The 25,569-nt window shown below is 51.8% G+C and overlaps 2 protein-coding genes across 3 annotated transcripts in view; one reads left to right on the top strand and one right to left on the bottom strand.

Moving 5' to 3' along the window:
- Abl1 (ABL proto-oncogene 1, non-receptor tyrosine kinase) overlaps positions 1-17,894 on the top strand; it is a 99,829-nt gene extending 81,935 nt beyond the window's left edge. For both annotated transcript variants that reach the window (XM_028756924.1, XM_028756925.1), the window contains exons 5-11: positions 5,245-5,329; positions 5,660-5,837; positions 7,321-7,505; positions 9,761-9,913; positions 11,675-11,764; positions 12,287-12,451; positions 14,602-17,894. In XM_028756924.1, coding sequence (XP_028612757.1) covers positions 5,245-5,329; positions 5,660-5,837; positions 7,321-7,505; positions 9,761-9,913; positions 11,675-11,764; positions 12,287-12,451; positions 14,602-16,289 — 2,544 coding nt within the window. In that variant the 3' untranslated portion in view covers positions 16,290-17,894. The remainder of the gene's footprint in view (positions 1-5,244; positions 5,330-5,659; positions 5,838-7,320; positions 7,506-9,760; positions 9,914-11,674; positions 11,765-12,286; positions 12,452-14,601) is intronic.
- A 2,629-nt stretch (positions 17,895-20,523) lies between these two features.
- On the bottom strand, positions 20,524-24,936 carry Qrfp (pyroglutamylated RFamide peptide). The gene is made up of 2 exons (XM_028757196.1): positions 24,764-24,936; positions 20,524-23,298 (listed from the first exon to the last, which is right to left on the bottom strand). The coding sequence occupies exon 2, from the start codon at positions 23,296-23,298 to the stop codon at positions 22,921-22,923; it is 378 nt and encodes a 125-aa protein (XP_028613029.1). The 5' UTR covers positions 24,764-24,936; the 3' UTR covers positions 20,524-22,920.
- Between the last annotated feature and the right edge of the window lie 633 nt (positions 24,937-25,569).

Below are 25,569 nucleotides of genomic sequence, written 5' to 3'. Positions count from 1 at the left end.
TGCGTCCTTATGAGAGTTCAGAGAAAGAAGCGTAGAGGCTGGACTGGAGGAGAATCATGACCATGAGTCCATGTGGGCTTCTGTGGGCTGATAGGAAAGGCAAGTGTGGTGGCCTGGCGTGCTCTGGTTCTCTCACACGGCAGCTTCTGCAAACAGAAGCGAGTCCTGCTTGTCACTGGGCTGTGGCCTTCCTTGAACCACAGGACCACACACCTCTCCACTGTTGACCGGTGTGTGTCATGTTTGCAGGTGATTCATGTTCTTCCCTGAATCTGCATGATCCGAGCTTGTGCCTGTGGTGAGAGTGTCCCCTAGTGTTGAACTCCATTGCTTGCTTGTGCATGTTTTGGACGGACACTGATGATAACCTGTGAATAGCTGCTGTCCACACCTGGAAACACAGGTCTGACTGTGTGCTTGTGTCTCAGCTCAGCCACTCAGTACATCTGATAGCCCTGGCTCTGCCAGTAAGAGACAGGAAAATAGAACCTGTGACTTTGGTTGCCATAATAACTGTTTAGAGCAAGACTGCATTCCTTAATGATAGAATGAAAAGCAGCTTCCCAGTCGTCATATTTAGCATTTCCCCTTCCTTTGGCTCTGTGGCAGACCAGCGCTGGGAGAAGAGAGGGGCAGGGGTGGGATTGCCTGGGGTACTGTTGGGCATTTTCTGAATTCAACTTTTTAAAATGTAATAATATGAGTTCTTCACATTAGTTTGCCAAACAGGCTTAGTCCTGGGTGCCCACATTGGACAGACATGGACAGAATCCCAATGGTGGTGACACAGGGGTTCAGGGTGGTGTTGGGCTCTGCCGTTCGAGGAGGAGGCAGTTTTGGCTGCACTGGGTAGAAGAGTGTGAACCACTGCTGTGAGGAAGGGCAGAGGCCAGGAAGCCCTAGCTGAGGAGGGGAGCCACCAAAAGACAGACACTCTGGGCAGACCTGATGCCATCAGAGGCGTAGGGGAGAACGCCAGTGACCCATGTCCAGTACACCAGGCCACAGTGTCACTCACTGGCTTGGAGGGCGAGGCACTGCTGACAGGGATTTACAAACACAGCAAGAGGGAAAGCATGGGGTGTCTAAGATTCAGCAAGGAGGGAGGAATTGTTAGAAACTCTTCAAGAGAGGGTGGCAAGCGACCCAGTAGGTAAAGTCTGAGCCTGACACCTCAAGGTGTGCTCCCTTAACCCACATGGTAAGAAGAGAGAACAGAGTCCCACCATACATGTGCCAGGACACATGCTCTTCACATAAATCCATGTAAAAATCAGAACATTAAAGAAGAGAGTTGCACAGCTGGGAGGCCCCATCAATGGGCAGTGCTGCAGCTCTGCATAGCAGGAGACCAGAGGAGGTCTGTTCTGGTATTTTCTGTTAAGACTTCAGCAAGTTTCCAAGAACCTCCTTACTGTATGCACCCTAGTTAGTAAAGAGCAGTAGGGTCTGTTGGGTGGGCGCCTGGCAATAACCCTGCATAGCACTTGACCAGAAAAGGGCAGGGCACTATCCTCACTCTCCCCAGCCCTGCAGGAGTGAGGCTCTGCCATCTGTTACCCATTTCTTAGAGAAGAGAGGCAAAGGATTTGGGCTCTTTACCTCCTTGTCAGAAGTTGAGAACCACACAAATTACAGTAGTGGCTAGAGTTACTGAGTTAGCACAGCCCGCAGAGCTGAGCGTGTGATGCACTAGTTCACACAGCAGAGCTGACCGTGTGATGCACTAGTTCACACAGCAGAGCTGAGCGTGTGATGTACTAGATCACACAGCAGCAGCTCCTCTGCTCATGGTGCTGAGAGATTGTGTAAGTGTGAACATATCACCACTACGGCTGTGGAAGCCAGAGCCCTGAACCAAGACTCCAACCTAGGCACCCAGCTCGCAAGCCCAGCTCTTCACCATCTCCCTCCTTTAGAGCATTACTCCTCAGACCCTGTGAACAATAAACATAAACGTCAGTTCTGTCCCTTAGGACAACCTTCTTCCACATCCTCTATGGCTGTGGTCCTCAGCCTTCCTAATGCTGCAACCCTTAACACACTTCCTCATTCAGTGATGACCCCACGTACACTTATTTCATTGCTACTTCAGAACTGTAGTTTTGCTTCTGTTATGAATCGTAAATATCTAATATGCGAGATCTCTGATACGAGACTCCAAAGGAGTTGGCAACCCACAGGTTGAGAAAAACTGCACGGTGGACTTTTCCTTGCTGGCTGTGGCTGTGAAAGCTCTCTCAAGAGAGTCATGCTGGCCTTGAGCAGTCTCACAGAGCATTGCTTCCTCCCGTCCTTAAGCAGGGGTTGCAAGGCCTGCTTGTGTAAGGCACTCCCTTGCAGTGACGTGAGAAGACGGTATTCATTAGAAAACCAGCCCTCCTTCCAAATGAGTGGTGTGCTTGTTCCATCCCTACAGCCAGAGGGAACAGCCACTGCAGTCAGACTGTGTGTCTCGGATGCCTGCTGGCCAGTCACTGAAAACAAGTCTGGAGGCTGAGGATGTAGCCAGCTCAGAGTGCTTGTCCAGTGTGCAGAGCCTTGGGCTTGATCCCTAGCACGGTATACAGCCGGGATCTCAGCTCTTGGGTTGTGGAGGCAGGAGGAGTGGGAGTTTGAGGTCATCATGTGAGCCCTTACCTCTAAAAAGGAAAGACAGAAGAAAGGAAAGATTCACAGAAGAGTGGGGGTGAGGTTGTAGGTCACGAAGTTGCCAGGGTCTCACACAGCAGCAGAGCCAGGTCAGCATAACTGACTAGCATCCTCTTAGCCCCTGTAGCGCTGTCTCAGTTCCTCTGCCTCCACAGGCTGGAGCTGGCGGGCCCTGTGAAGAGAGCAGCTGACCCCTCCTTTCCCAACAAGCATAAGCACAAGCAATAAAGAGATAAAGGAAAGTCCTGCAAGCGGTTCTTCCACCTAACCCTTCATAGTTCTATTTGACTGTGTAAAAGGAAAACATCTTCAGAAGGATGGGGTGAATTAAGAAATAAGCAGAGGGACCTCACAAATTGGAATGAGGGGGTTGTTTTTGTTTTTAAAGATTTGTTTATATATTATGAGTGCTTCGTCTGCATGATAGAAGAGGCTATCAAATCCTGTTACACATGATTATGAGCCACATGTGGCTACTGGGAATTGAACTCAGGACCTCTGGAAGAACAGCCAGAGCTCTTAACTGCTAAGCCATCTCTCCAGCTCCCTGATATTTTATTTTTATCTTTAAATTTTCAATATTTAAGAACATTAGGTTACAGTTTAAATGATTAATTGAATCATGTCTGATTCCAGCAGGGGGAGACAAACTCACACTGATTTTTCTGAAATGAAAGAAGGCAAGGAATGATTGGTGGGTGCGTGTGTAAGAGAGACATGGGGTGGAAACAGACAGGACAAAATGATTGCACAGGGTGTGAGTACATGTGTGTGAGACTGTAGGGATGTGTTGTCACAGCAGGAAAGTTCTTTTCAGTAATTCTGCCTTGAGATCATGGGTCGTCTAGATAAGGGTAGATGGCTCCACAGCAACTGAGATTTCTGAGGTGATGAGCCCGTGTGGTTTAGTGTGGTGCATTGCTTTAGAACAGAAAGGTTTGAATGTTAGAGAGTAACTTTGTCAAAACCAGTTGTATTGTGCAGCACTGACCTCCTTCCTGGTTCTGGCAGGCGTCCATAGTGTGTCACTGTGTCACCAGGTACATCAGAGTGCCGTACACAGAGCCAGACTGGCTGTCGGGCAGCTGTAGAACAGAAGACTTGAAGGACCCAGCAGCCAGTAGTGGGTGACATGGGATGATCGCCCCCTGCACAGCTGGGCAGTGACAGCCAGCATGCCGTGGTACATTAGAGCAGCCCATGTTGCTACAGAGCAGTAGACAGCATCTCCATAGTCTTTTAGGACCCGTGTTTGGTGATAACAAGCCATCACACTGGCTGTGGTCATGATTGGCTTCTCACAGTGACCAAAGCAGAAACAGCACCAAGAAACAGTTGGTCCATCCTCTGGAGTGTCACTTCCCTTTCCATGGCAGGAACTGGAACAGCCATAGTGCCAACCATGTAGTCAGCTCCACACTTAGCACAGGACTGTAGACACTTCCGCACTTAGCATGGGGTCTGCTGAAGCTGTCTGCCCAGGGAAGACAGGCTGATTTTCATGAAACCTCTTCCATACCATACAGGCAGACTCCCTGCAGACACCACATGTGGCCTTGCCTCCAGAGCCTTGTTCTTGCAGCTAGGGAGACCCTGCCACACACTGTTGCTGCTTCCTGTTTGTGGTAGTTGATTCAAAGGAACAGAGGCTTAGGTTCAAGGAGGCTGAGGCGCATAGACCCTTCAGACTCAGTCTGGAAAGGAGGAAAGAGTGGTGATCTGCCCGTCTGTGGCCCTGTATTGTGTGACCTACACAGATGATTCTGTGAGTCATCAGAGAGCTGCTGGTAAGACTGATTTAGAATCCGGGTGATTGACCCCCTAGTCAGTGATGATTGCTTCATTAGGTGCTCATGACGCTGCATACCTAAGTAGCTCAGGGTCTGTCTGCCAGTGTGAGGTGGTGTGGCTCTCTCAAACCAGCCCCATTTCAGACTCTTCACACTATTAATGTTAAGAGCGTTAGATCGGGAAGTAAACAGTGTAGAAATAGTTCTGTAGTGTTTGCACATCTCTCCAAGACCTCACAGAAGATCCAGGCAGCAATACCAGACCACGCCCACCCATGGCCCTATTGACTCACTGGGCCACACAGAATACCTGACAGGAACACCTTAAGGGAGAAAAGATCCAGCTTGGCTCATGGTGTCAGAGAATTTCAGTCCATCACTGCAGGAAGCATGGCAGAGCAGCTTCATCCGTGGTGGCAGGAGTGTGTGGCAAAGCTGTTCCCACGCTTGTAGTCCAGGAAGAGGAGAGCTGCTCTGGAACCCAAGTCTGGATCAGACCCTTAGAGAACTCCTCCCAGACAAGCCCCACCTCCTGAAGGTCCATAGCCTTCTAGAGTGGCCCCATCAGCTGGGGAGCAGCTGTTCACAACATGAGCCTGGGTGAGAATTTGCCCCACTGGAGTCTTCACATCACCGGGACAAGACTCCTTGAGCCTCTCAAAGGCAGTGTAACCAGTGTTCATCGGAAGGAATAGCCGAGGCTGGGTGGAGGTTGCCACTGCTATTTGCCTTAGCTGAAGGTATGTCTTCCCTCTCAGACACAGCTAAACAAATCTCACGCATCTCAACTTGTCTTCTGCAGGAGGACACCATGGAGGTGGAGGAGTTCCTGAAGGAAGCCGCAGTGATGAAGGAGATCAAACACCCTAACCTGGTGCAGCTGCTAGGTAACCAAGCTCAGATGCAGAAGAGGGCCCGGCCCCGCCAGCTGCTGCTGTGAGGAGTTCTGCTCCACATGTCTGGCTGAGTGGGCATCACTTCCTGATAAAAGAGAACTGAGTGTTCAGGGGCATGTAGGGGAGCTCAGATGACAGACACTTTGTCTGCTCAGGTCTCTCCTTCCGCCTTCACATGGGTTCTGGGGTCAGACCTGCGTGGGCGTGGCAAGCGCTCTAGTCGCTAAGCTCTCCTACCAGGCCAGGAGCCCTTTCTTCAGGCCAGATTTCCCTAGGGCTCCTTCCCCTGAGCCCCATGCTGAAGCCCGTGTCTGATGTCAGGTGTGTGTACCCGGGAGCCCCCCTTCTACATCATCACTGAGTTCATGACCTACGGGAACCTGCTGGACTACCTGAGGGAATGCAACCGGCAGGAGGTGAGCGCCGTGGTGCTGCTCTACATGGCTACACAGATCTCATCGGCCATGGAGTACCTGGAGAAGAAGAACTTCATCCACAGGTAGGGCTGGGCAAAGCAGCCTCACCCAGCCTCACCCCTGATTCAGAACAGAGGGACCCGGCTATGGGGTCTTAGGGCTCAGCTACCAGTCTTGGCCTTAGCAGGTCACTGGCCCTCAAAACAAAGGCAGACACAAGTGCCTGCCGTAAAGTGCTGCTTGCAACTGGCGGGACTAAGTGCTTCAGGCCCAAGGCCTGGGCCAGTGGAGCAGCTAATGTCCGGGGAAGGAAGTGTTTCATTTCTGAGCCATTTTGGATTTAGTGGAATATTAAACAAAATTCTTAAAAGACCTTCTTCCTGATAATCTTGGCTCCCTCTGAAACCGAGCATTCCGAGGCCAGCGCTCCGTCAGTAAAGACCTCTCTCTGCCTGAGCTTAGCTTCATTGTGTGGCTTTTCCTGCTTCCCTTTGTGTTTCCTTGCCCACCAGCTGTCACTGGGTTTGAGGATGTTTCCATGGCTGGAGAATTATATACATGCAAGCCGGTTGCTGTTTTTAAAACCCAGAGTGTTTTGACCTTCAAGTGTGCCACAATTATCTGGGTTTGCATGCTTTGCTGGTGGAAGTGGCTTCCTAGCAGAGTGACAACCTGTGCAGGAGGGAGCCTGATGGGCTTGGCCCAACTCCGTCATGCAAGATGTTCTCCACGCCACTGTGGTGACCTTTCCTACCCAATTAACTCAAGTGTGAAACCTCGACATGAGATTTCATAGCCAGGAATAAGTAGCGTGTGTGAAATGCTGGCAGCCCCTCGGAAGACAGATCTTTTTCTGCTCCACGAGAGCCCAATCCAAATGCTCCTGTCGCTCAGCAAAGTGTAGCCTCTGATGCTGCAAATTGAGATTTCCTGACTTCTGGCTCGCCTTGCATGGCCAGCTCGATTCCCCCTCCATTCACACACTAAAATGCCTTACCAAAAATCCTATTAGGCACAGCTCTTGTGTGCTTAATTTCTCTCTCATTGCTGGTGATCAAGCTATATCGTACAGTCGTTGCCCTAAGCTGCCTTATCCTCTCATTCCTCCGTTCCCAGTTGCCTCAGGACTTCATGGTTAACATCCATGAACCAAAGATTAGACCCTTCCTCCCATGAAGATTCAGGAGGTGATTATACAGCAGAGTTTCTCAAACACACTTGAGTGGGCATCAGGAAGCAAGAGGAAAGTAGGGATATCACATATAGCTGCCCAAGGCACGCCCTGTTACTGTCTTCATTTTATGGGTGAGGTAGCCGAGTTCCAGGGTAACTGACATGCTCCAGGTCACGGGGCAGGACCTGCCCGCATTGCAACCCTGTCTGCCTGTGGTATTGCTGTGGACTAGCATTTGCTGAGGAATGGTTGCTCCACAGTGGGGCATTTGAAAGCTTCTGGGGATAGCACTTGGTCTTCTTTTGTCAGTGTTATACCTGTCAGTAGTAGGGGAGTTACACAACTAGGGAGTCCGCCAGGAGCACCCACAGAAGATCCTTTTCCTTCCTCAGAGACCTTGCTGCCCGGAACTGCCTTGTAGGGGAAAACCACTTGGTGAAGGTGGCTGATTTTGGCCTGAGCAGGTTGATGACAGGGGACACCTACACAGCCCATGCTGGAGCCAAATTCCCCATCAAGTGGACTGCACCTGAGAGCCTGGCCTACAACAAGTTCTCCATCAAGTCGGACGTCTGGGGTAAGGGCTTGGGTCCTGGGCAGTTCTGCCTCAATGTCTCTTAGACTGTTACACCTCCGTCTCTCCTCCTCCTCTACGCTCTCTTTCTGGCTTGTTTCTAGTTTAGTTTAAACTCCTGTTTCCTCTTTTCTTTGAAAGAAAGAAAGAGAGAGAGAGAGAGAGAGAAAGAGAGAAAGAGAGAAAGAGAGAAAGCAAAAGTGACTTCTAGAGTGATCCAGAATAGCACCATCTTCGGGTCTTCATTCCATATTTGCTGCTTGGGTTTGCTGCTGTGGAAGCCGACCCTGCAGGCAGCATCCAGAGTCATACTCTCTGCAGGAAAGCTGCTTGCTTTGGTTTGGGGCTGTAGACCAGGCACTTCGTGTGGGAGTGTCACCTGGTGTTTATTTTAATTTTTAAAGAACTTTACTTTTTTTGCTGAGATGGGTCTCTCTGCACAACTCCAACTGTCCTGGAACTCATCTATAGACAGGCTGGCCTTGAACTCAGAAATCCGCCTGCCTCCACCTCCTCTGCCTCCTCCGCCTTCGCCTCCCAAGTGCTGGGGTTAAAGGTGTGCACCACAATGTCTGGCTTTAAGAACTTTTCATGCCAAGGGTGACCAAAGAAGGTGGAGTTTAATAGTGAGCCCAGTGCCCCACCTACTCCTTCGCCTCTTGTTATTTTAAAGCAAGTCTCAGACATACTATTTTGCACATACACATTCCAGTGTTTGCTCCACCAGATGCGGCTCCCTCACTGCACTGATGTGTCCTACGTGCCTCTAGCCTGTATCTTCCATCACTGATTGTGTTTCCCTGCTGTTCAGTTATTGATAAACTCTGTTACCTTTCCTTTAGACTTTCCAGATTCTAGAGTTTGTTCATTGTGTCTCTGTGTTGTGATCTGTTCTGTGCCTCTGGCTTCAGTCTTCTTAGAAGCTACATGGTCAGATCTGGGTAGCTGCTGACATTTGAGTTGACTTTTCTTTCATTAGGTATATTAGCAGAGGCGGATGCTTTTAGGTTGGTTGATCTATAATGCTTGATTTCTCTCCCTCTAGTACAGTGAGTCTCAACCTGTCGGTCATGACCCCTTTGGCAACCTTCTATCTCCAACAATATTTACATTATAATCCATAACAGTAGCAAAATTACAGTTATGAAGTATCAGTGAAAATAATTTTATGCTTGGGGTCACCACAACATGAGGATCCGTATTAAAGGGTCCTAGCATTAGGAAAGTTGAAAAACCACTACACTAGAGGGCTATGGTGTCGCAGCTGTTGATGACCAATGGTGGTTTGCTTGGGGCTGTCTGTCATGACCAGTCTCCAATTCCTTTCCTCCATATTCAGTTAGCCATGGAGTATAAAAGGAAAAGCCTCTAGGTGTTCAGTTGTCCAGTGGTAGACTTGGTGTAGGAGTGGTGGATTCAGAAGCTGCCTCCTGACTCACAATTTTCCAAGTGGTGGTGGCAGTTGGAGTTGCTAGTCTTTTGTGGTGTTGCTATGAGCTCTGTGTTGACACAGTCCTGTGTTTCAGGGTTCTGTGGTTCTCCTCCTCGTCTTCAGCCATCTCCTTCCTTGTCCTTTTGACAGTACCCTGTCGTCTATAGTATCTGTGCTCTGGGGAATGACAAGATAGCCCAGTCTTCTTCCTTTCCCAGATCTGAATCACCTGCTTTTCTAAGGAATCCTGGTTCTTAGTGGGAAGAAGAATGCCAAGACTTTGTGAGTTCACAAGATTTTTACAAACTATTTAGAGCTGGAAGGAAACTTGGAGATAACCTCACCCACCTAGAAACAACCCATGCCTGACAGACATGTGACTACACAGTCACAGAGCTGTGAGCAGAACGTGGCAGCTGACTTATAGCTCTGTGCCCCAGGAGGCTCACCTTCCTCTCTCTCCTTACATGCTTTAGTGTAGTGTGAGTAAACAGCTTTGCTCTGTCCTGCCTTTCCTGGGCTGTTGTCATGGAGAGCCTGGTAAATGCCACTACTGGGCCTGCTCTACAGGTCTCTACTGCCAGTGTGGGGAGTGCCTATACATTTGTGTGTGTGTGTGTGTGTGTGTGTGTGTGTGTGTGTGTATGTGTGAAGTCTGATTGGGTGTGCATGCTATGACACACCTGTGCCTGTCAGAGGACACCTCTGTCCTTCCACCTTTTTGCAGGGTTCTAGGATTGAAAGGTCACTAGGTTTGTGCAGAATGCCACCTCACTGGCCAATGCCTCACACACCCTGATATCTTCCTCTCCCTTCTTTCTTTCAGCATTTGGAGTATTGCTCTGGGAAATTGCTACCTATGGCATGTCACCTTACCCAGGAATTGACCTGTCTCAGGTTTATGAGCTGCTGGAAAAAGACTACCGCATGGAGCGCCCTGAAGGCTGCCCTGAGAAGGTTTACGAACTCATGCGAGCATGTGAGCCTCCCCAACCCATTCAGAAAACCATTCCAGTGGGCCCTTGGCACTCTGTCCCCATGTTCCCAAGGCATTCATGGAGTCTGGCTTTGGGTGTCTTTCAGTGCATTTATTTACAGATACAGTACTTACGAGTTCTTTTTGTTTGCCTTTGGGAGGGCTATTTTCCATTTGGTTTTGTTTTGGATCAGGGCCTTGAACTCTATAGCCCTGGCTACATCCTGACTCTCCTACCTGAACCTCATGAGCTCCAGGACTGCAGACGTGAGCCGCCATGCCCAGGTCGTTTTGATTTTTTTTTTTTTTAAGCATAAAAAGGGTTAGATAGATGCCAAACCTGGATATTATTAATAGATACAGATTCCTAGGTCCTGCTTCCCAATATCTGGCTATAAATTGCTCCGGGTTGTTGGGCAGTGGTGGCGCACGCCTTTAATCCCAGTGCTTGGGAGGCAGAGGCAGGCGGATTTCTGAGTTCGAGGCCAGCCTGGTCTACAGAGTGAGTTCCAGGACAGCCAGGGCTACACAGAGAAACCCTGTCTCAAAAAACCAAAAACAAACAAACAAACAAACAAACAAACAAAAACCAAAAATAAGTTGCTGTAGGTGATGGAACTCTGGTGTATATGTCATGTGAGTATGTGTGTGCACATTGGTCGTATCCTCTGTGACCTTACGATCTTAGTGCATTAGAGACACTGCTCTGTGCATGTATTTAGGTCCTCCTCACCCTGTACCCACCTTTACTACTGCTGCTGGCCAGCATTTCAGTTAATGGTTTGAAACACCCGCTCATGTTTTACACATTTGTTTGCTTTAATTACATTTTATTCATTCATTCACTCATTCATTCATTCATTCGGGCATCCACTCCACAGCAGACAGTTTTGGGAGTTGGTTCTCTTTTTCTACTATGTGGGTCCCAGTGACCAAACTTAGCATCAGCCCTGGCAGAGCTCCCCGTCTCTGTGGCCCTGTGTTTGCTACTGTGCGTTCTGTATATAACTAAGGCAGACACACCCTCATCCTTGTCTCTGCAGGTAGCGTTGATATTTCTAAAAGCTGGGCTGTTGAGTCAAAGGTTCTATGCTGTGGATAAAATTATCCCCTAACAGGAGGTTGTAGCAGTTTCCACTCCAGCAGAAGTGACAACAAACCAGCAGTGCACGCCGTCCATGTCCTCACTGACATGCCAAAGCATTGGTCATTGTCATCTTTTTTTAAGTTTTTGTTTTATGTGTATGGTTTTGCCTGCATGTATATCTGTATATCATACATGTGTCTGGTGATCGTGGAGGCCAGAAGAGGGCATTGTGTCCCCAGGAGCTGGCGTTACAGACAGTTGTGAGACTCACGAGTGCTGGGAACTGAGCCTGGGTCCTGTGCAAGAGCAGCAAAAGAAGCCAGAGAGATGCATGTCTGTGCTAATGAGGACGGTAGACTGATGACACCAGAGGGTGATGACCGAGACAAGCTGCTGCCTTGTTAACGCCTTATCTGTCAGTGGCGAGAGATGTTTATAGATGCAGTTTTTATTGTCATTGTCTCTGGAGTTTTGCGATCCATATTTCTGCCTGTATATAATGTCTTCTTAAATCCTTAGTGTCTATCATAGGACACGGGAGCATTTTAGCTTGTCACAGCGTCAGCTGTCAGCAAGCTTGGAATGCTTTTCATGTCCAGACTGCTGCTTGGGAATGGCTAGTCCGGGTTTGTTAGCAGTGCTTTCCAGCTGCTCTGACATGGGTCTTCTCCATCCAGGTTGGCAGTGGAACCCCTCTGATCGGCCCTCCTTTGCTGAGATCCACCAAGCCTTTGAAACCATGTTCCAGGAATCCAGTATCTCAGATGGTAACGCACCTCCCAGGGGCCTGCAGTGGGTTGAGAGGTTGGCTTGGGACTAGACAAGCCTTCACTTCAGTCTTGGTGAGAGTGCCCAGGCCAGGTGCTAGACAGCTCTTCAGAGGCTTTGGTGGTGGCTCTGTGTCAGGTGCAGTCACACAGAGTTCTAGAACATGCTGAGAGCTGTTTATTCAGGATTGTGTTCCTTTTCTCTAACTGCATAGATCGCATAGATCTTAAGAAAAAGAGAACCCCAGGAACTGGAGAGCTAGCATGGTGGCTAAGAGGACTTGGGGTCAGTTCCCAGCACCCAGATGATGGTAGCTCATGACACCAGTCACAGAGGACCCAGTACCACCTTCTGGCCTTTACACCCCTGTGGTAACAGATGTACATGCAGGCAAAACACCATACACGTACAAAAAAGAACTTAAAATATGTATAAATTAGAAAAAAAGCAAAGAAGAAAGAATCCCTTTCAATATGGCACCTTTGCTGATGACTGCTGGGCTGTGTCTGTGTGATCCTTAGAGGTGGAGAAGGAGCTGGGGAAACGAGGCGTGAGAGGAGCTGCTGGGAGCACACTGCAGGCCCCAGAGCTGCCTACCAAGACCAGAACCTGCAGGAGAGCAGCTGAGCAGAAAGATGCACCTGACACCTCGGAGCTGCTCCACCCAAAGGGCCCTGGAGAAAGCGGTACGTCCACCCTTTCCACCCTCAGGCCAAGCAGGCGAATAGAAGCTGTCAGTAGAGCTGGCAGGGAAGGGCATCAGTCCCTCCTCAGTGGTCCAGCCCAGGGAGGAAGATTCACCTCTTACCCAGGGGAGAGTTTCAGCAGTTGCTTAGATAACCCAAAAACTGGGACACCTGCCAAAAAAGCACACCCACCTTTGCATGTGTTCTTCACAGCCCTTTGGCTGTCTTCCAGGGCAGCCGGAGCACTAAACAACATGGAACCATCAGAGCAGCCTGGGCTTGGTCAGCACTAGGTTCCTTGTGGTCTCTGGAAAGGCTGTCTTCTTGAACTGTTTCCTATCTTCTTGAACTGTTTCCCAGGCCCAGCTAGAGCAGTGGGGCTGGGTCAAGAGGTGTCTATAGAGATATACAGGGATAGTATGAACAGCCATGTGTCTACAGCTTCCTGTGTGCCAGCTGTGTGTGATAAGTACCAGGAGAACAGCATCTGGCTCTCCTGCAGACCCACTGAAGTCAATTGGCTGGGGGAAGGGGAGTGCTGGTATTTGAACTCAGAAAGGCCTCCAGGGCTCCCATTGTAGGCTGATGGGCCAGGTCATCTGCTTGGTTGAATGGGACCAGGCAGGATAAAGTTTGATTCTGATAGAACTCACAGTTCTGTATTTTTTTTTAAACAGTTGTGATTCTAAACGTATATTCATACTGATAAGAAGCTAAATGTTCAAACCCACAGAACACAGAAGTGTATCTAGGGACTGTCTTATCCAGAGTCACTGTTGCTGCCATGAAGCACCATGACTAAGAAACTTGGGGAGGAAAGCTTTACCTTATCCGTCCACATTAGAGCGTCATCCACGACGTCAGGGCAGGAAGTCAAGCAGGCCAGGAGCCTGGGGACAGGAGAAAGGTACTCCTCAGAGACAGAGGAGGTGGCGGCAGGAGAATCCTCAGAAACAAACGTAAGGGCCAGCTAGAGTTACATACACCTCAGTGAACAACAGAGACGCTACCTCAAACAAGCTTGGAAGGAAGGACTAGTACCCAGGCTTATCCTCTGACCTCTACATGTATGCTGCTGCATGTGCACACACATGTGTGGCCTTAAAAGAAAGTTTACATAAATAAAGAAGTCCAAATTGTAGACCACTGGACTGTCTCCTCACCATGTGGAGGCTGTGGCACACAAGCTGTCTGGTCTTCCTGTCGACTCTCATGCCATCAGGTCGTTGGCAGTTGGGAGGAGAGGCTGCTGCAGGAGCACGGGCTGGGAAGAGCTGGTGATGAGTGGGGGGGGGTGTTTTTCCCCCCCAGTGTCATTACTAAAGTCATCTCCTGATGAGCCAGTCATCTCCTGCGCCCTAACCTCTGTGCTCTAAATGTGGCTCTGTGACCCCGTAGAATCTCCACCTTCTTCAGTAGGACTGCAGCATGGAGAGGTCCTCTGCTCTCCTCCTTCTGATGCTCATCTCTGCCAGTCTTAGGACAGATGCAGTCTACCTCGGTCCTAGAGGCTGAGGGAAGGAAGCCTCATACAGTTGGCCGCAGCGCCCGACAGCACAAAGGCTTTTGTTTGTTTCTCAAGACAAGGTCTCTCTGTGTACCCTGGCTGTCCTGGAACTCACTCTGTAGACTGGGCTGGCCCTGAACTCAGAGATCTGCCTGCTTCTGCTGGGGTGCAGCCACTTCTGCCCAGCCTTGTCACTCAATTTTAAAAATACCCATGTGAAGTTTTGTAAAGGTCATCTTTCCATGTTTGTCAGAGCAGCTGATTGTCATGCCCCCATGAGACAGCTGACATCTTCCCCTCAGCAGGTCTGACCCTTGGCATTGTCATTCTGTGACATTGGAGGGACTCCACAACTTTAACAGGTTTCAGGATGAGGAAGGCAGCATTGCTCCAGCCCTTGCCCCTCTGGGTTTGGGGAGAGAGACATTTACTTCTGCTGATGGATAGGACTCATGCATGATATTGCTGACAAGGCCGAGCGGTGGGGAGTGGCACAGATTTGTCCTTGCCCTCCAGCAGCACTGCTGCCCGTGCCATGAAGGCAAGGGCGCAAAAGCACTATGGGGAGCCTCCTTACAGAGGGTCAGCCAGCCCAAGTGCAGAGTTTCCTGGGCACTGTTGCTCATTCTCTCCTCTGTTTCAGATGCACTGGACAGTGAGCCTGCTGTATCGCCACTGCTTCCTCGGAAAGAGCGTGGGCCCCCAGACGGCAGCCTAAATGAAGATGAGCGCCTTCTCCCCAAAGACAAGAAGACCAACCTGTTCAGTGCCTTGATCAAGAAGAAGAAGAAAACGGCGCCGACACCCCCTAAGCGCAGCAGTTCCTTCCGAGAGATGGATGGCCAGCCAGAACGCAGAGGGGCTGCTGAGGATGACGGCCGGGAAGTCAGCAATGGGCCGCAAGCTCTCACCTCAGATGCAGCAGAGCCTACCAAGTCCCCAAAGGCCAGCAATGGGGCTGGTGTCCCCAATGGAGCCTTCCGAGAGCCGGGCAACTCGGGCTTCCGTTCTCCCCACATGTGGAAAAAGTCCAGCACATTGACCAGCAGCCGCCTGGCCGAAGAGGAGAGTGGCATCAGCTCCAGTAAGCGTTTCCTGCGTTCTTGCTCAGCCTCCTGCATGCCCCATGGGGCTAGGGACACAGAGTGGCGGTCAGTCACGCTGCCTCGAGACCTGCCATCTGCTGGTAAGCAGTTTGACTCATCCACCTTTGGAGGGCACAAAAGTGAAAAGCCAGCTCTGCCTCGGAAACGCACCAGTGAGAGCAGGTTTGAGCAAGTGGCCAAAAGCACAGCGACACCTCCTCCCCGGCTGGTGAAGAAAACTGAGGAGGCCACTGAGGAAGTCTTCAAAGATGTGGAATCCAGCCCTGGCTCCAGCCCTCCCAGCTTGACTCCCAAACTCCTCCGCAGGCAGGTTACTGCCTCTCCTTCCTCTGGCCTCTCTCACAAGGAAGAGCCCACCAAGGGCAGTGCCTCGGGCACGGGGACTCCTGCTACTGCAGAACCAGCAACCCCCAGCAACAAAGTGGGCCTCAGCAAGGCCCCCTCTGAAGAGACCCGCGTAAGGAGGCACAAGCACAGCTCAGAGTCCCCAGGGAAAGACAAAGGGCGGCTGTCCAAGCTCAAGCCTGCTCCACCACCTCCACCTGCCTCCACAGGAAAAGCAGGAAAGCCTGCACAGAGCCCCAGCCAAGAAGTGGCCGGGGAGGCAGGTGGGGCCACAAAGACAAAGTGCCCAAGTCTGGCCGTGGATGCTGTGAACAATGACCCCACCAAGGCTGGTCAGCCTGGAGAAGGACTGAGAAAGCCTGTGCCCCCATCTGTGCCAAAGCCCCAGACTACTAAGCCTCCCGGGACCCCCACCAGCCCGATCTCCACCCCCTCCACAGCGCCATCACCTTCACCCCTGGCTGGGGACCAGCAGCTGTCTTCTGCCGCCTTCATCCCCCTCATATCAACCCGTGTGTCTCTTCGAAAGACCCGCCAGCCGCCAGAGCGCATCGCCAGTGGCACCATCACCAAGAGTGTGGTTCTGGACAGTACTGAGGCCCTGTGCCTTGCCATCTCCCGGAACTCAGAGCAGATGGCTAGCCACAGTGCTGTGCTGGAGGCTGGCAAGAACCTGTACACTTTCTGTGTGAGCTATGTGGACTCTATCCAGCAGATGAGGAACAAGTTTGCCTTCCGTGAGGCTATCAACAAGCTGGAGAGCAACCTCCGAGAGCTGCAGATCTGCCCTGCAACAGCCCCCAGCGGGCCAGCCGCCACACAAGACTTCAGCAAGCTGCTTAGCTCTGTAAAGGAGATCAGCGACATTGTCCGGAGGTAGCAGCGACCAGTGTGTCAGCGAGAGAGGCTGCAGTCCATAGGGCTTTCGTGCCTATAAAGACGGGGACAGAGGACTGGGGAGCTGGCATCTTTTCCCAGGAGCTTTACAGAGCATCAAGCAGAGCCAGGGCCTGATGGAGTTGACCCTTCCTCCTACGTTGTGCACCAGCTGCCCTGCACCTTTCCTGCCCAACACAGGTGCCTCAAGCCACCTCTCCTCACTGCTGTGGTGGGCCTCCTGCTCTGAAGACTTCAGCTGGCCTGCCTGGCCACCAGGTTCTTCAGTCTCTGGTGCCTCAGACGTAGCTCCCAGGTCAGCCGAGAGTGCCCATTCCCTGTCCTCGCAGGAGAACGACCTCCTCTGATGGACCTTCTTGTCACCAAGGCATGAGAGCCCCTGTGCTTGCTGTCCCTGAACAAACTGTCTCAGAGAGCCTGTGTTCACTGCTTTCCATGCGAAGGAGGCTGTTGCTTTAAGGGTCATGAGGTGCTAAAGCCAGAGGCCCAGAGGGGTGGGTACTGGAAACAGGAGCTGGGCGGTGTGGCCTGTCACCTGCTCTCAATGTCCTCAGCAGGGCCCTGCAGATCCTGGACAGCAAGCTTGGGTTTCATGGGTGGCAGTCACTGGCTGGCCAGGCACATAACCAGGCCAAGCCTAGGGCTCCAGGGACTCCCCAAAATCTGAATTTCTGAGTAGTCTTTATTCCCTTTCCTGCTCTAAGGTCAGGCAGGCCCACCCTCTCTGGTCCTTGCCTTGATGACAAGGATCCAGCCTTCTAGTGTTTTTGAGCATTTCAAAGGTCGGCATGGAAAGGAACAGCCACTAGGTACAAACTGGCAGGAAGGACCACTGCCCCAGGGCTCTCCTGAGCTGACTGCTCCTCAGAACTGCTGCTTAACCACCGAGAACCATGCTTAGCCCAGAGCTCTTGGGAGGCATGCACAGCATGCTGGAGTTGGGTGTCCTTTGCAGACTTAGGCAGGGCATATCTTCCTTCCTAAGGCAGCCAGGACCAGAGCTGAGCACAGGGACAGGTGTGGGTGATTCCTTGACTCCCAGAGAAGCCATCTGAAGAACAGGGCGCCTGCCTTGGCTCTGAACTGACCAGAAGACACCTCCACACTCCCTGCTTCTCCGCTGCAGACATACTGCGCTGACCCGGGCCCACACTGGTCACCTGACGGGCCGAAAGAGATGATTTCCTCTGGATGGAAATCTCTGGATGGAAGGTCTTCCATAGCACATCACCTCCTTACCTCCAAAGGCTGTTCTGCAGCCCAAGGGAGGCCGTGCCACACTGCCAGCGACCTTGAAAGGCCAGACACCTCCATGCCCTGACACCGTGCTCACAAGGTCCTGCTCTGTTGCTGCCATGGGGTGCCACTATATTTTGTATTACACTTTGGTATTACACTCTTTTTTTTAAATAGACTTGAGCTCTTCTAAATGACATGTAAATAGTTCACCACTGTGCCCCTCTGGCACACCAACAGCATTCCCCTTTTCTCTCAGTCCAGTACATTTTGTTCCTGTACATGACTCTGGTTTTTGAATCCAAATCTCTCTGTAGTATTTTTTAAATAAATGTTTACAGAAGTATTGACAGACTGCTTGGTCTGTGATTCATCCCTGCAACCCCTCATGTCCCAAAGGGTCACAGCCTGTGTGTCCTGAGCACATAGTTGCCAGCTGCCTGGCTCTTGTCTGCCTCACAGCAGATGGCAGTGTCCTGTGTCAGGCCTGGAGTAGGAGCAGTAGCACCTGAGATTCTTGCTGGCAGAGAATTCCTCCCTGGCATCCTCTGCATGTGAACCGCCCAGTGCTCGCTCTCTCTCACACGTAGCTTCGGGTGCCAGCTGTTAGGCTTGAGTGGACAGTGAACAAGCCCCTCCTCCAGCAGGCTCTGGGAGGGTTGTGCTTTAGTCACTGACACCCATGGCAAGGATGCCAGGGCTACAGGCTGTGGTGCCTTGCCACTCTGCCAACTCTGCCTCCCCTGCCCAGTGGAAGGCAGGATGACTTCATCATCACAGACGTTGAAGTGGGTTGGGGTTGCCCAGTGAATCTAGACACTGGCCCTCCAGTGGTTTTCTCTAGCCAATAGGGTCATCCTTAAGTGGCTACTTTGTCTAACAGGAGCAGCAGGAGGTTCCAGGGACAGCCACCACTTGTGCTTATGTGTGTGACATGGGCCCGAGGGAGCTCCCCATGGCCTCAGGCAAGTACTGTTTGCCTATTTCCTCTGTTTCTTGTAAGGGCACAGGAGTGAGACCTGTCACCTCGGCCCAAGCATAAAATACTTCCTGTCTCCCAAATAAGGTCCTGATGTGTCACCAGAAACTAAGTTTGTTATTTCTAAGACTGTCTTTTTTGTCAGACATGGTGGTGCCCCCATGTAGGCAGGTGGCCTGGCCCACAGAGCAAGCTCCAGGGCAGTCAGGGCTACACAGAGAAACCCTGGCTTAAAACAACAATGAAAAGACTGACTTTCTTGACCTTAGATCATAGCTGCTCCCTAGAATCTAGTAGCTGTGGGTTGCCCAAAGAGACACACCCCACACATACCCATTCTGAGGGGCCATTGAGATGGCTCAGTGCCCAGAGCACCTGCTGACAGGTTGATTGGGTTCAATGTCTGGGACCCATATGGTGGAAGAAGAGAACCAACTACCACGGACCTCTGACTTCCATGTGTACACCGTGGTGCGTGTATATGTACACAGAGGAAAGAAGAAATGATAGCTGGGTCTGCTCTGTGTCACCACGTGGGATGCTTGCACCGCCCCGGTCTTGTATTGTCCAGGCTCAAAGAGGTGAAGCCACTTAGTGGCTTAGCCAAGGCGTTTGTAGACAATGCAGATAGCTACACCCTGCCCAGTGGAAGCACCCTCCAGGATGGGCTTTATAATGGTTGGACTGGCTGCCTTGACCACACAGGGGCACCAGGTTCTGGGAAACACACACACACACTTTCTCTCTCTCTCTCTCTCTCTCTCTCTCTCCCACCTCTGCACACCGTGAGGGGGAGGGGGTTGTCACCAGTATATTTTTTGAGAGATTCTCATTGAACCAAAAACTCACCTATCAGCTAAGCTAACTGGCCAATGAGCTCCAGGAATCTACCTGTCTCCACTTCGGCCACTCCCGTCTACCCCACCCATCCTCAACAGGAGCTGGGATGACAGGCTTGTGTCTCGCCTCTATATAGGTGCTGTAGCTCTGGATTCAGCTCCCCATGGCAAGCTCTTTACAGAGCTATGGTCCTCGGCCCCCTGGGAAGTCATTTCTAAGTCTGGTCTTGCATAGATGACATTAAGTGGCCAGGAAACAAATGCCCCACCCCCACCTTATCTGCCTTCCTCCCTGTTAGCCGCTTAACCTCTTGGCTGGGACTCTGTTCCAGCTGATGTCAATTCTGCAATGGAGACACCTTTGAGATTCTGTTCCCCAGGGGCTTTGAGACTTGTGCCTGTAGACCATGAGCACAGGGTGACCAGGAACTCATCAGGGTTGGGGGCTGTGGGTCTCCTGTGCTGTCTTTGGTATTGGAGCAAGAGCGGATGAGCAGCTAGCTGTCCTGGGCCTGTCTTTTTCTTCTTCCTTAAGCGTTTAATTACTACTTTAAACACAGGAAGATTGGACAGACCTATCTTAGCAGCTAATAACCTGTAGGTGTACATACCACGGGGAAGATTTGCCTTTTTCTTTTCTTTTTTCTTTTTTCTTTTTTTCTTTTTTGTTCTTTGAAACAGAGACTCATTAGTCCAGACTGGCCTCCATCTCGCTGTGGAACCAAAGCTGGCCTTGAACTTCTGATCCTCCTGCTTCAGCCTCCTGAGGATGAGGGATTACAGGCCTGCACCACTATGCCTGCCTCTTGCTTTTGTCTTGAGTAAATACAGGGAGGAGCTACAGATAGCTTCTGGTTGAGAGCAGGAGATGCCAGGGCAGCCAGGAGAGTGTCCTGGGGCTGAGTCTACCCCAAGGTGGTTGGTTCTCAGAGCCTCCCCTTTCCCAGTCTGGAGAGAAATGATTTTTCTAGTTCCCAAGAGGACAGTCGAGGGCCTAGACCCTGCCAGAGCGTGGGAAACTTGGGGGCAGGGGGTTAAAGAGGGAGCTTAGCGCCATGTAGGCGAGCTGGTTTAGCAGATCAATGCTTTAGCAGCCTGACTGTTCTGATTTTCAGGGCTATTGAGCTCCAATGTACAAGCAAACTGGAAAAAATAGCTTTGTTGGTTCTCTTTTAATGATTAAAGGTAATGACAGCAGATGCGTTCCTTTGAAGGCTTCCCCTTCATCCCAGCCCTCTCCGTCGAGGTTAATCTAATCCTGCTAAATTAAGAACCTGCCAGGCTCGGGTGCAGCTCAGTGCTAGAGCACTTGTCTAGCATGCGCGAGGGCCTGAGCTGGAACCTCAGCATCACAAAAGAAAAAATTCAAACTGAGCCCTACCTACCCACAGAGTGAGGGACGGTGTGCAGCCTCGGCCTTATGGGTGAAGCAAGGCACCAGGGCCCTGTCTCCAGAGTGCCGTTCTGCCCTGGCTTGTGGTCTTGTCTGTCTCAGACTGTCCTGTACATGAATGAATGAGCCAGGATACTGCCCCACGGAAGCAGGATGGGCATCCCTGGCTGGTGAGGGAGCTGGGTGGAACCACAGCCACCTCTTCGTGTTCACATATGACCCGTGTTCTCAGACACTGACCCAGAGAGTGTGGTGGTGCCCACGATGTCCACACTAGAGAGGAGCAGTAGCATCCCTTTGCTGGACACACCCTCCATCACATCTTCCTGAGATGGAAGGGAAGGCAGAGTTATGTGCCTTATGGTCCTAGTGCACTTGTCTTGTCCCTGTGACTGTAGCCCAGGACCCATGTGCAATGCCCCGGGGGAGCCCAAGGTGGCTCTGGGGGAAGGCAGTGTACCACGGCGTCAGGTGTTTGGCTCTGCACCCCCCCCACCCCCCCCCACCCCCGCTCACCTCACCTCCCAGCCCTCTCCCCAGTCAACATGGTTCTTTTGTGGCTCTGATCTGTCAACCTTAATGAAGTGGCTTCCTGGCTGCCGAGGACTGAAAGCTGCTACTGAGGACGTAAGTCACTAATAGAATGGAAAACACCGGAATACTGTGAGGTGCCAAGCTGGGCCTGGCCCAGTGTGGTTCTAAAAGGCTAATAAAAATCCACCAATTAATTGTGACAGCTCAATGGAAAATTATTCAATTGTGAACGGGGGCAAGTCGCTACTCACAAGGAGGAGGGGAGATGTTGCCATAGAAACATCAATATAAGTTCTCATCTCAGCAGTCACAGCCAGCCCTGGAGTGAGCTGCTTCTGACGGCTGTGTGTGACCTGGGATGGGATGCAGGAGGCTCAGCAGCCTTTGAAAGGGATGCTGTGCTTGGCCCCAGACCTGCACACAGCCCAGACCGAGCCTGTCCCCCCTACACATACCTCCCCTCGCTTCCCCCAGGTGGAAATGTCGGTTTGTTTGGTTTTTTTTTTCCCCTCACACTCATTCTGAGAAACATAGGGAAGAGGGAAGTGGAGAGGGAAACAGCCTGTGCCTTCTCTCCCTGTACCTTCGCCCAGCTGCCAATTAAGGGGCTGCTGGGAGAGGTGTACAGGGTACAGCCAGCCTGATTTCCATTTCCCCAAAGTGAAGGCTTCAGGAACTCGAGAAAAGAAGTTTCTGGGGCCCAGAGGACCTGGAAAGAGGAGGCCAGCATGCCATTATGATGCTCAGTTGTTACAACTTTTATTTCAAAAGATACACATGACAATTCCTAGTTTGGGCATTTGAAACTCTACCTTGCTTAGCACAAAAACAAAACAAAACAAAACAAAAAAATCCCACCCATTCGGAGTTTAGGTCCCATGAGGCCCTTAGGTTGGCTAACACTACCATGGACAGGAGGTGAGGGCAGCCAGAGGGGATGCACAGGCCATTCAGTGGGCAGCACGGTGCTCCGACGGGCTTTCTTGCCAGAGGCATCTTGTGCTAATGGGATGGAGAACACACTGACTGTTTGGGGTTTGTTTGTGTCTGGGTTATTTTCTTCCCCTTCATTTCTAACTTTCAGATTCACATTCTATACACTGCGGAGTACGCTCTTTCACAGTGGCCCTTTAGATGTCAGTACCGGCATCCCTTTGGGGACTGTCAGAACTTTGATTTCCTGCTGTAATCTCTCAGTCCACCTACCAACAAATGAACAACAGAGCCAGAGGCCTGTTGTATCCACGGCCCCATCACAGCCTCAATGCCCTGCCACTGGGGATCAGGGGCTACTCCAGCCACTGGGGGACGACAGAGCTGAGACAGACAGCAGCCCAAGTCATGGGCTGGGACAAGGACACATTATCTTATTAACCAAGACATACTCAGTCCTCCTGTGTGCAGGGATTTTATGGGAGTGTGGAGGGGCGGGGTTGATTGTTCATTTTGGGTTTTTTTTTTTGTTATTGTTTTTTGAACACCACCCAGATTTTTCACTTTATCAAAGTTGGAAATGAAAAAATGGTGCACACCTATTCAGCACTAGTTCACTGTGATACTCTCTCCAGGTCCAGGTTCTTCAAGATGGGGCCAGGACAAGAGTAGACAGACAGGGCAGAGTCCACGCAGGCCCTCACCGGCCAAAGCGGAAGCTAAAGCCTCCCTTCCTCCTGCTGTAGCTGCTCAGCTCCTCTGCCAGAGTCCCCAGGGGGCTGCTGGCCTTCTCTGAGTCAGTGGGCAGGAACCCCTCGGCCTCACTGCTACCGTAGTCCTGCCTCCCTAGACGGAAGCCGGTGTGTTCCCTGCGTGAGGCCTGCTGCTCTTTGGCCACCACAAGCAGGGCCTGTGGCTGGGGACTTTGAACTGAGTGGGGTGTGTGTCCCTCAGCCAGCTGGGCCCAGCTCATCCTGGCTTCGATGTCACCGGTGTCTGGGGGTCCCCTTCTGTCCAGCAGGGGAAAGCAGACACTCAGAGGCAGGAGAAGGCAGAGCAAAGAGCGGAGGCTCCTCATCTGAGCGAGGAAGGAGAGAGAGGAGGGGGTTAGTGGCCAGGATTTTGGCCACATGCGATCCCTGGCCCCAGGCTTCCCAAGGTCTGGGCAGCCTTTGGAGGGATAGTTGCTGGCTGCGCTTAGCCTGGTTCCCTAGCAGCCAGGACACCAGACTGTCTTAGCCACCACAGGAGCTGGCTGTACCAATTAGGCTGATTCCAATTCACCTGCAGTCAGGGAGCTGCCTACCTTGGTGGCTCAGTACTAGAATGCCAGGGCTGCCAGCTGACTTGCAGAGGTACCCGGGTGGCTCTTGGGGCTGTGTGCATTTGGGTTCAATTTTCTATTATAATTATTGACTCTTGGGCCGTGGGCAGAGTGAGCTGCCGCCGTGTTTTTCAACTTGATAATGAAGTGGTCTAGCAGCTCTGCTGGAAAACCCCACTGTCTCCCTAACTCAGGAACAAGTTGCTCTTGGGAGGGGGAATTGGGTCTGGTGGCCCTTGGGTAAGTCAGACACCTACCTGGGGGCGGGGGGAGCTGGAGGCAAGGCTGGGGACAGCCAGGACCCACTGAGCTCACCGGACAGGACAGGCCCTGGACTAAAGATTACACACATGAATGGGCTTCTCTGCACACTAAGTCTGTCTTCAGCAAACTCTGCCCCACCACACAGCTCTGGGCTCTAATGTCAGCGTGGTTTGTCCATGTGCCAGTCCTTGGGGAAACAATTGTTTCCTGTGTACAGGCATCCAGCCCACCAACCCAGGCACCACTCCCAATGCCTCAGCCTCAAAGAGGCTCAGGGTTTGCCCTAGGTCCTACAGCTTTATGGGGGAGAGAACTGAGTTCAAGGTAGCCTCACTATTCTGTGCCCCATATCTGTCCCACTGTCTCAAGGTCCCCCACACCCCTTGTTGGGAACTGTTCCCTTCCCTCACAGAGGAAATCTGTTTTGCAGTGACCATGGGTGAGCTGGGCTGGGCTGGCGCATCCTCTGAGGAAACCCCTGAAGCTGGACTAGAGGGGAGGGGAGGACTTCTTTCCAGAAACAGCTCCCTTGAAAACATTTCAAAGAAGTAAGCTCAGCCAGAAAGCTTCAAAAACAACAACAAAAGCAGTCCTGCTTTCTACCCAAATCCAGCTTGCTAAGCCCCCTGGTCCCCAGGGGCTGGAGTAGCCTCCAGTCTGCTGCTGCTGCTAAAAGGCCTTCCTCAGGCTGGGGTGGAGAGGGGCCCTACAGGGGACAGACAGCCTCATTCCCTTCTCCTCATGGGAGGGGAGAACCGACTAATGTTCTTTATCCTAGGAGATTAGTACTTCCTGGCTGGCAGCTAGGGCTGACAGGCTCTGGTGGAACTTTAGGATGAAGCTATGGGTCTCCCCCAGACCCGCCCTTCCCTTCCCGGTGTGGTTCCAGGTGCTTGCTCCTGCCTGCACCCAGCTCTCTTGGAGAGCCTGTCCTCCTGTCCCCTGGTGTACTCACTGTGCTGTGAGCTGCTCTAAGAAGGGCAGGTGAGTCCCTGGGCCCCAGTGTCAGGCAGAACTGCTCAGGTCCCGGTCCAGCAGGTATGGCTCTGGGGTCTCCCTGCTTTATGAAGATCCCTGGTATGATGGGCCCCAGCCTGCCTGATTACTGCGCATTCCTAGCCCTTGGATTCCTTTGGGGCTGCTGGTGGTGAAGGAAGGAGCCCTGTGGGCCACAGGACAAAGAGACACAACGCAAACAGGATGCAGTGTGAGGAGAGTGGTGGGCGTCACCCTTGGAGAGCAGAGCATCATCACAGGTCAGCTGCGAGCTCAGACCCTGGAGGTCCCGAGGGTTGGGGGGAGAGACATGGAGGCCCACTCTTGAGAACCTTCGGGCACTGCCTTGGTCTCTCTCTGGAGACGGTGGGCTTACAGAGGCAGCTTCCTCACTGCTGAGGGAGCTGAGGGCCATGGACACTCAGTCCCTTTTGTAGGCAGGTGTTCTGGTGGGTAATATACCCTTCCTTAGGAGCCTTAGGAGATGTGTAACTGGGCAGGAATTCTCGATTCTGAGGGGTTTAGGGTTTAGAACTCCCGACTAAGCAGGCCCCTCTCGGGCTTCAGCTCCAAGCATACTCAGTCCGTCCCAAGGATAGTGTGTCTGTCTCTCTCACTGTGCGGCCCCATGGCTGGGCTGTACCTGATGCCTGGATATACCTTTTCAGACCTGGCTGCCCATCTGAACATAAAACCACAGGGCCTGCCCTTATGAACATCACAGTACAATCATACCCACCTCCCCAGTGGCTGTCACGGTGGCCA

The sequence above is a fragment of the Grammomys surdaster genome, unplaced genomic scaffold (genome assembly GCF_004785775.1).
Source record: "Grammomys surdaster isolate TR1022 unplaced genomic scaffold, NIH_TR_1.0 126133, whole genome shotgun sequence".
Classification (NCBI taxonomy): domain Eukaryota; kingdom Metazoa; phylum Chordata; class Mammalia; order Rodentia; family Muridae; genus Grammomys; species Grammomys surdaster.
Note: the sequence above shows the minus strand (reverse complement) of the source record. Positions and strands in the feature narration are given on the sequence as shown.

Bases quoted from the DNA above. Each gene is read 5' to 3' on its own strand.
- Qrfp (XM_028757196.1), bottom strand. From the start codon at position 23,298: ATGAGGAGCCTCCGCTCTTTGCTCTGCCTTCTCCTGCCTCTGAGTGTC.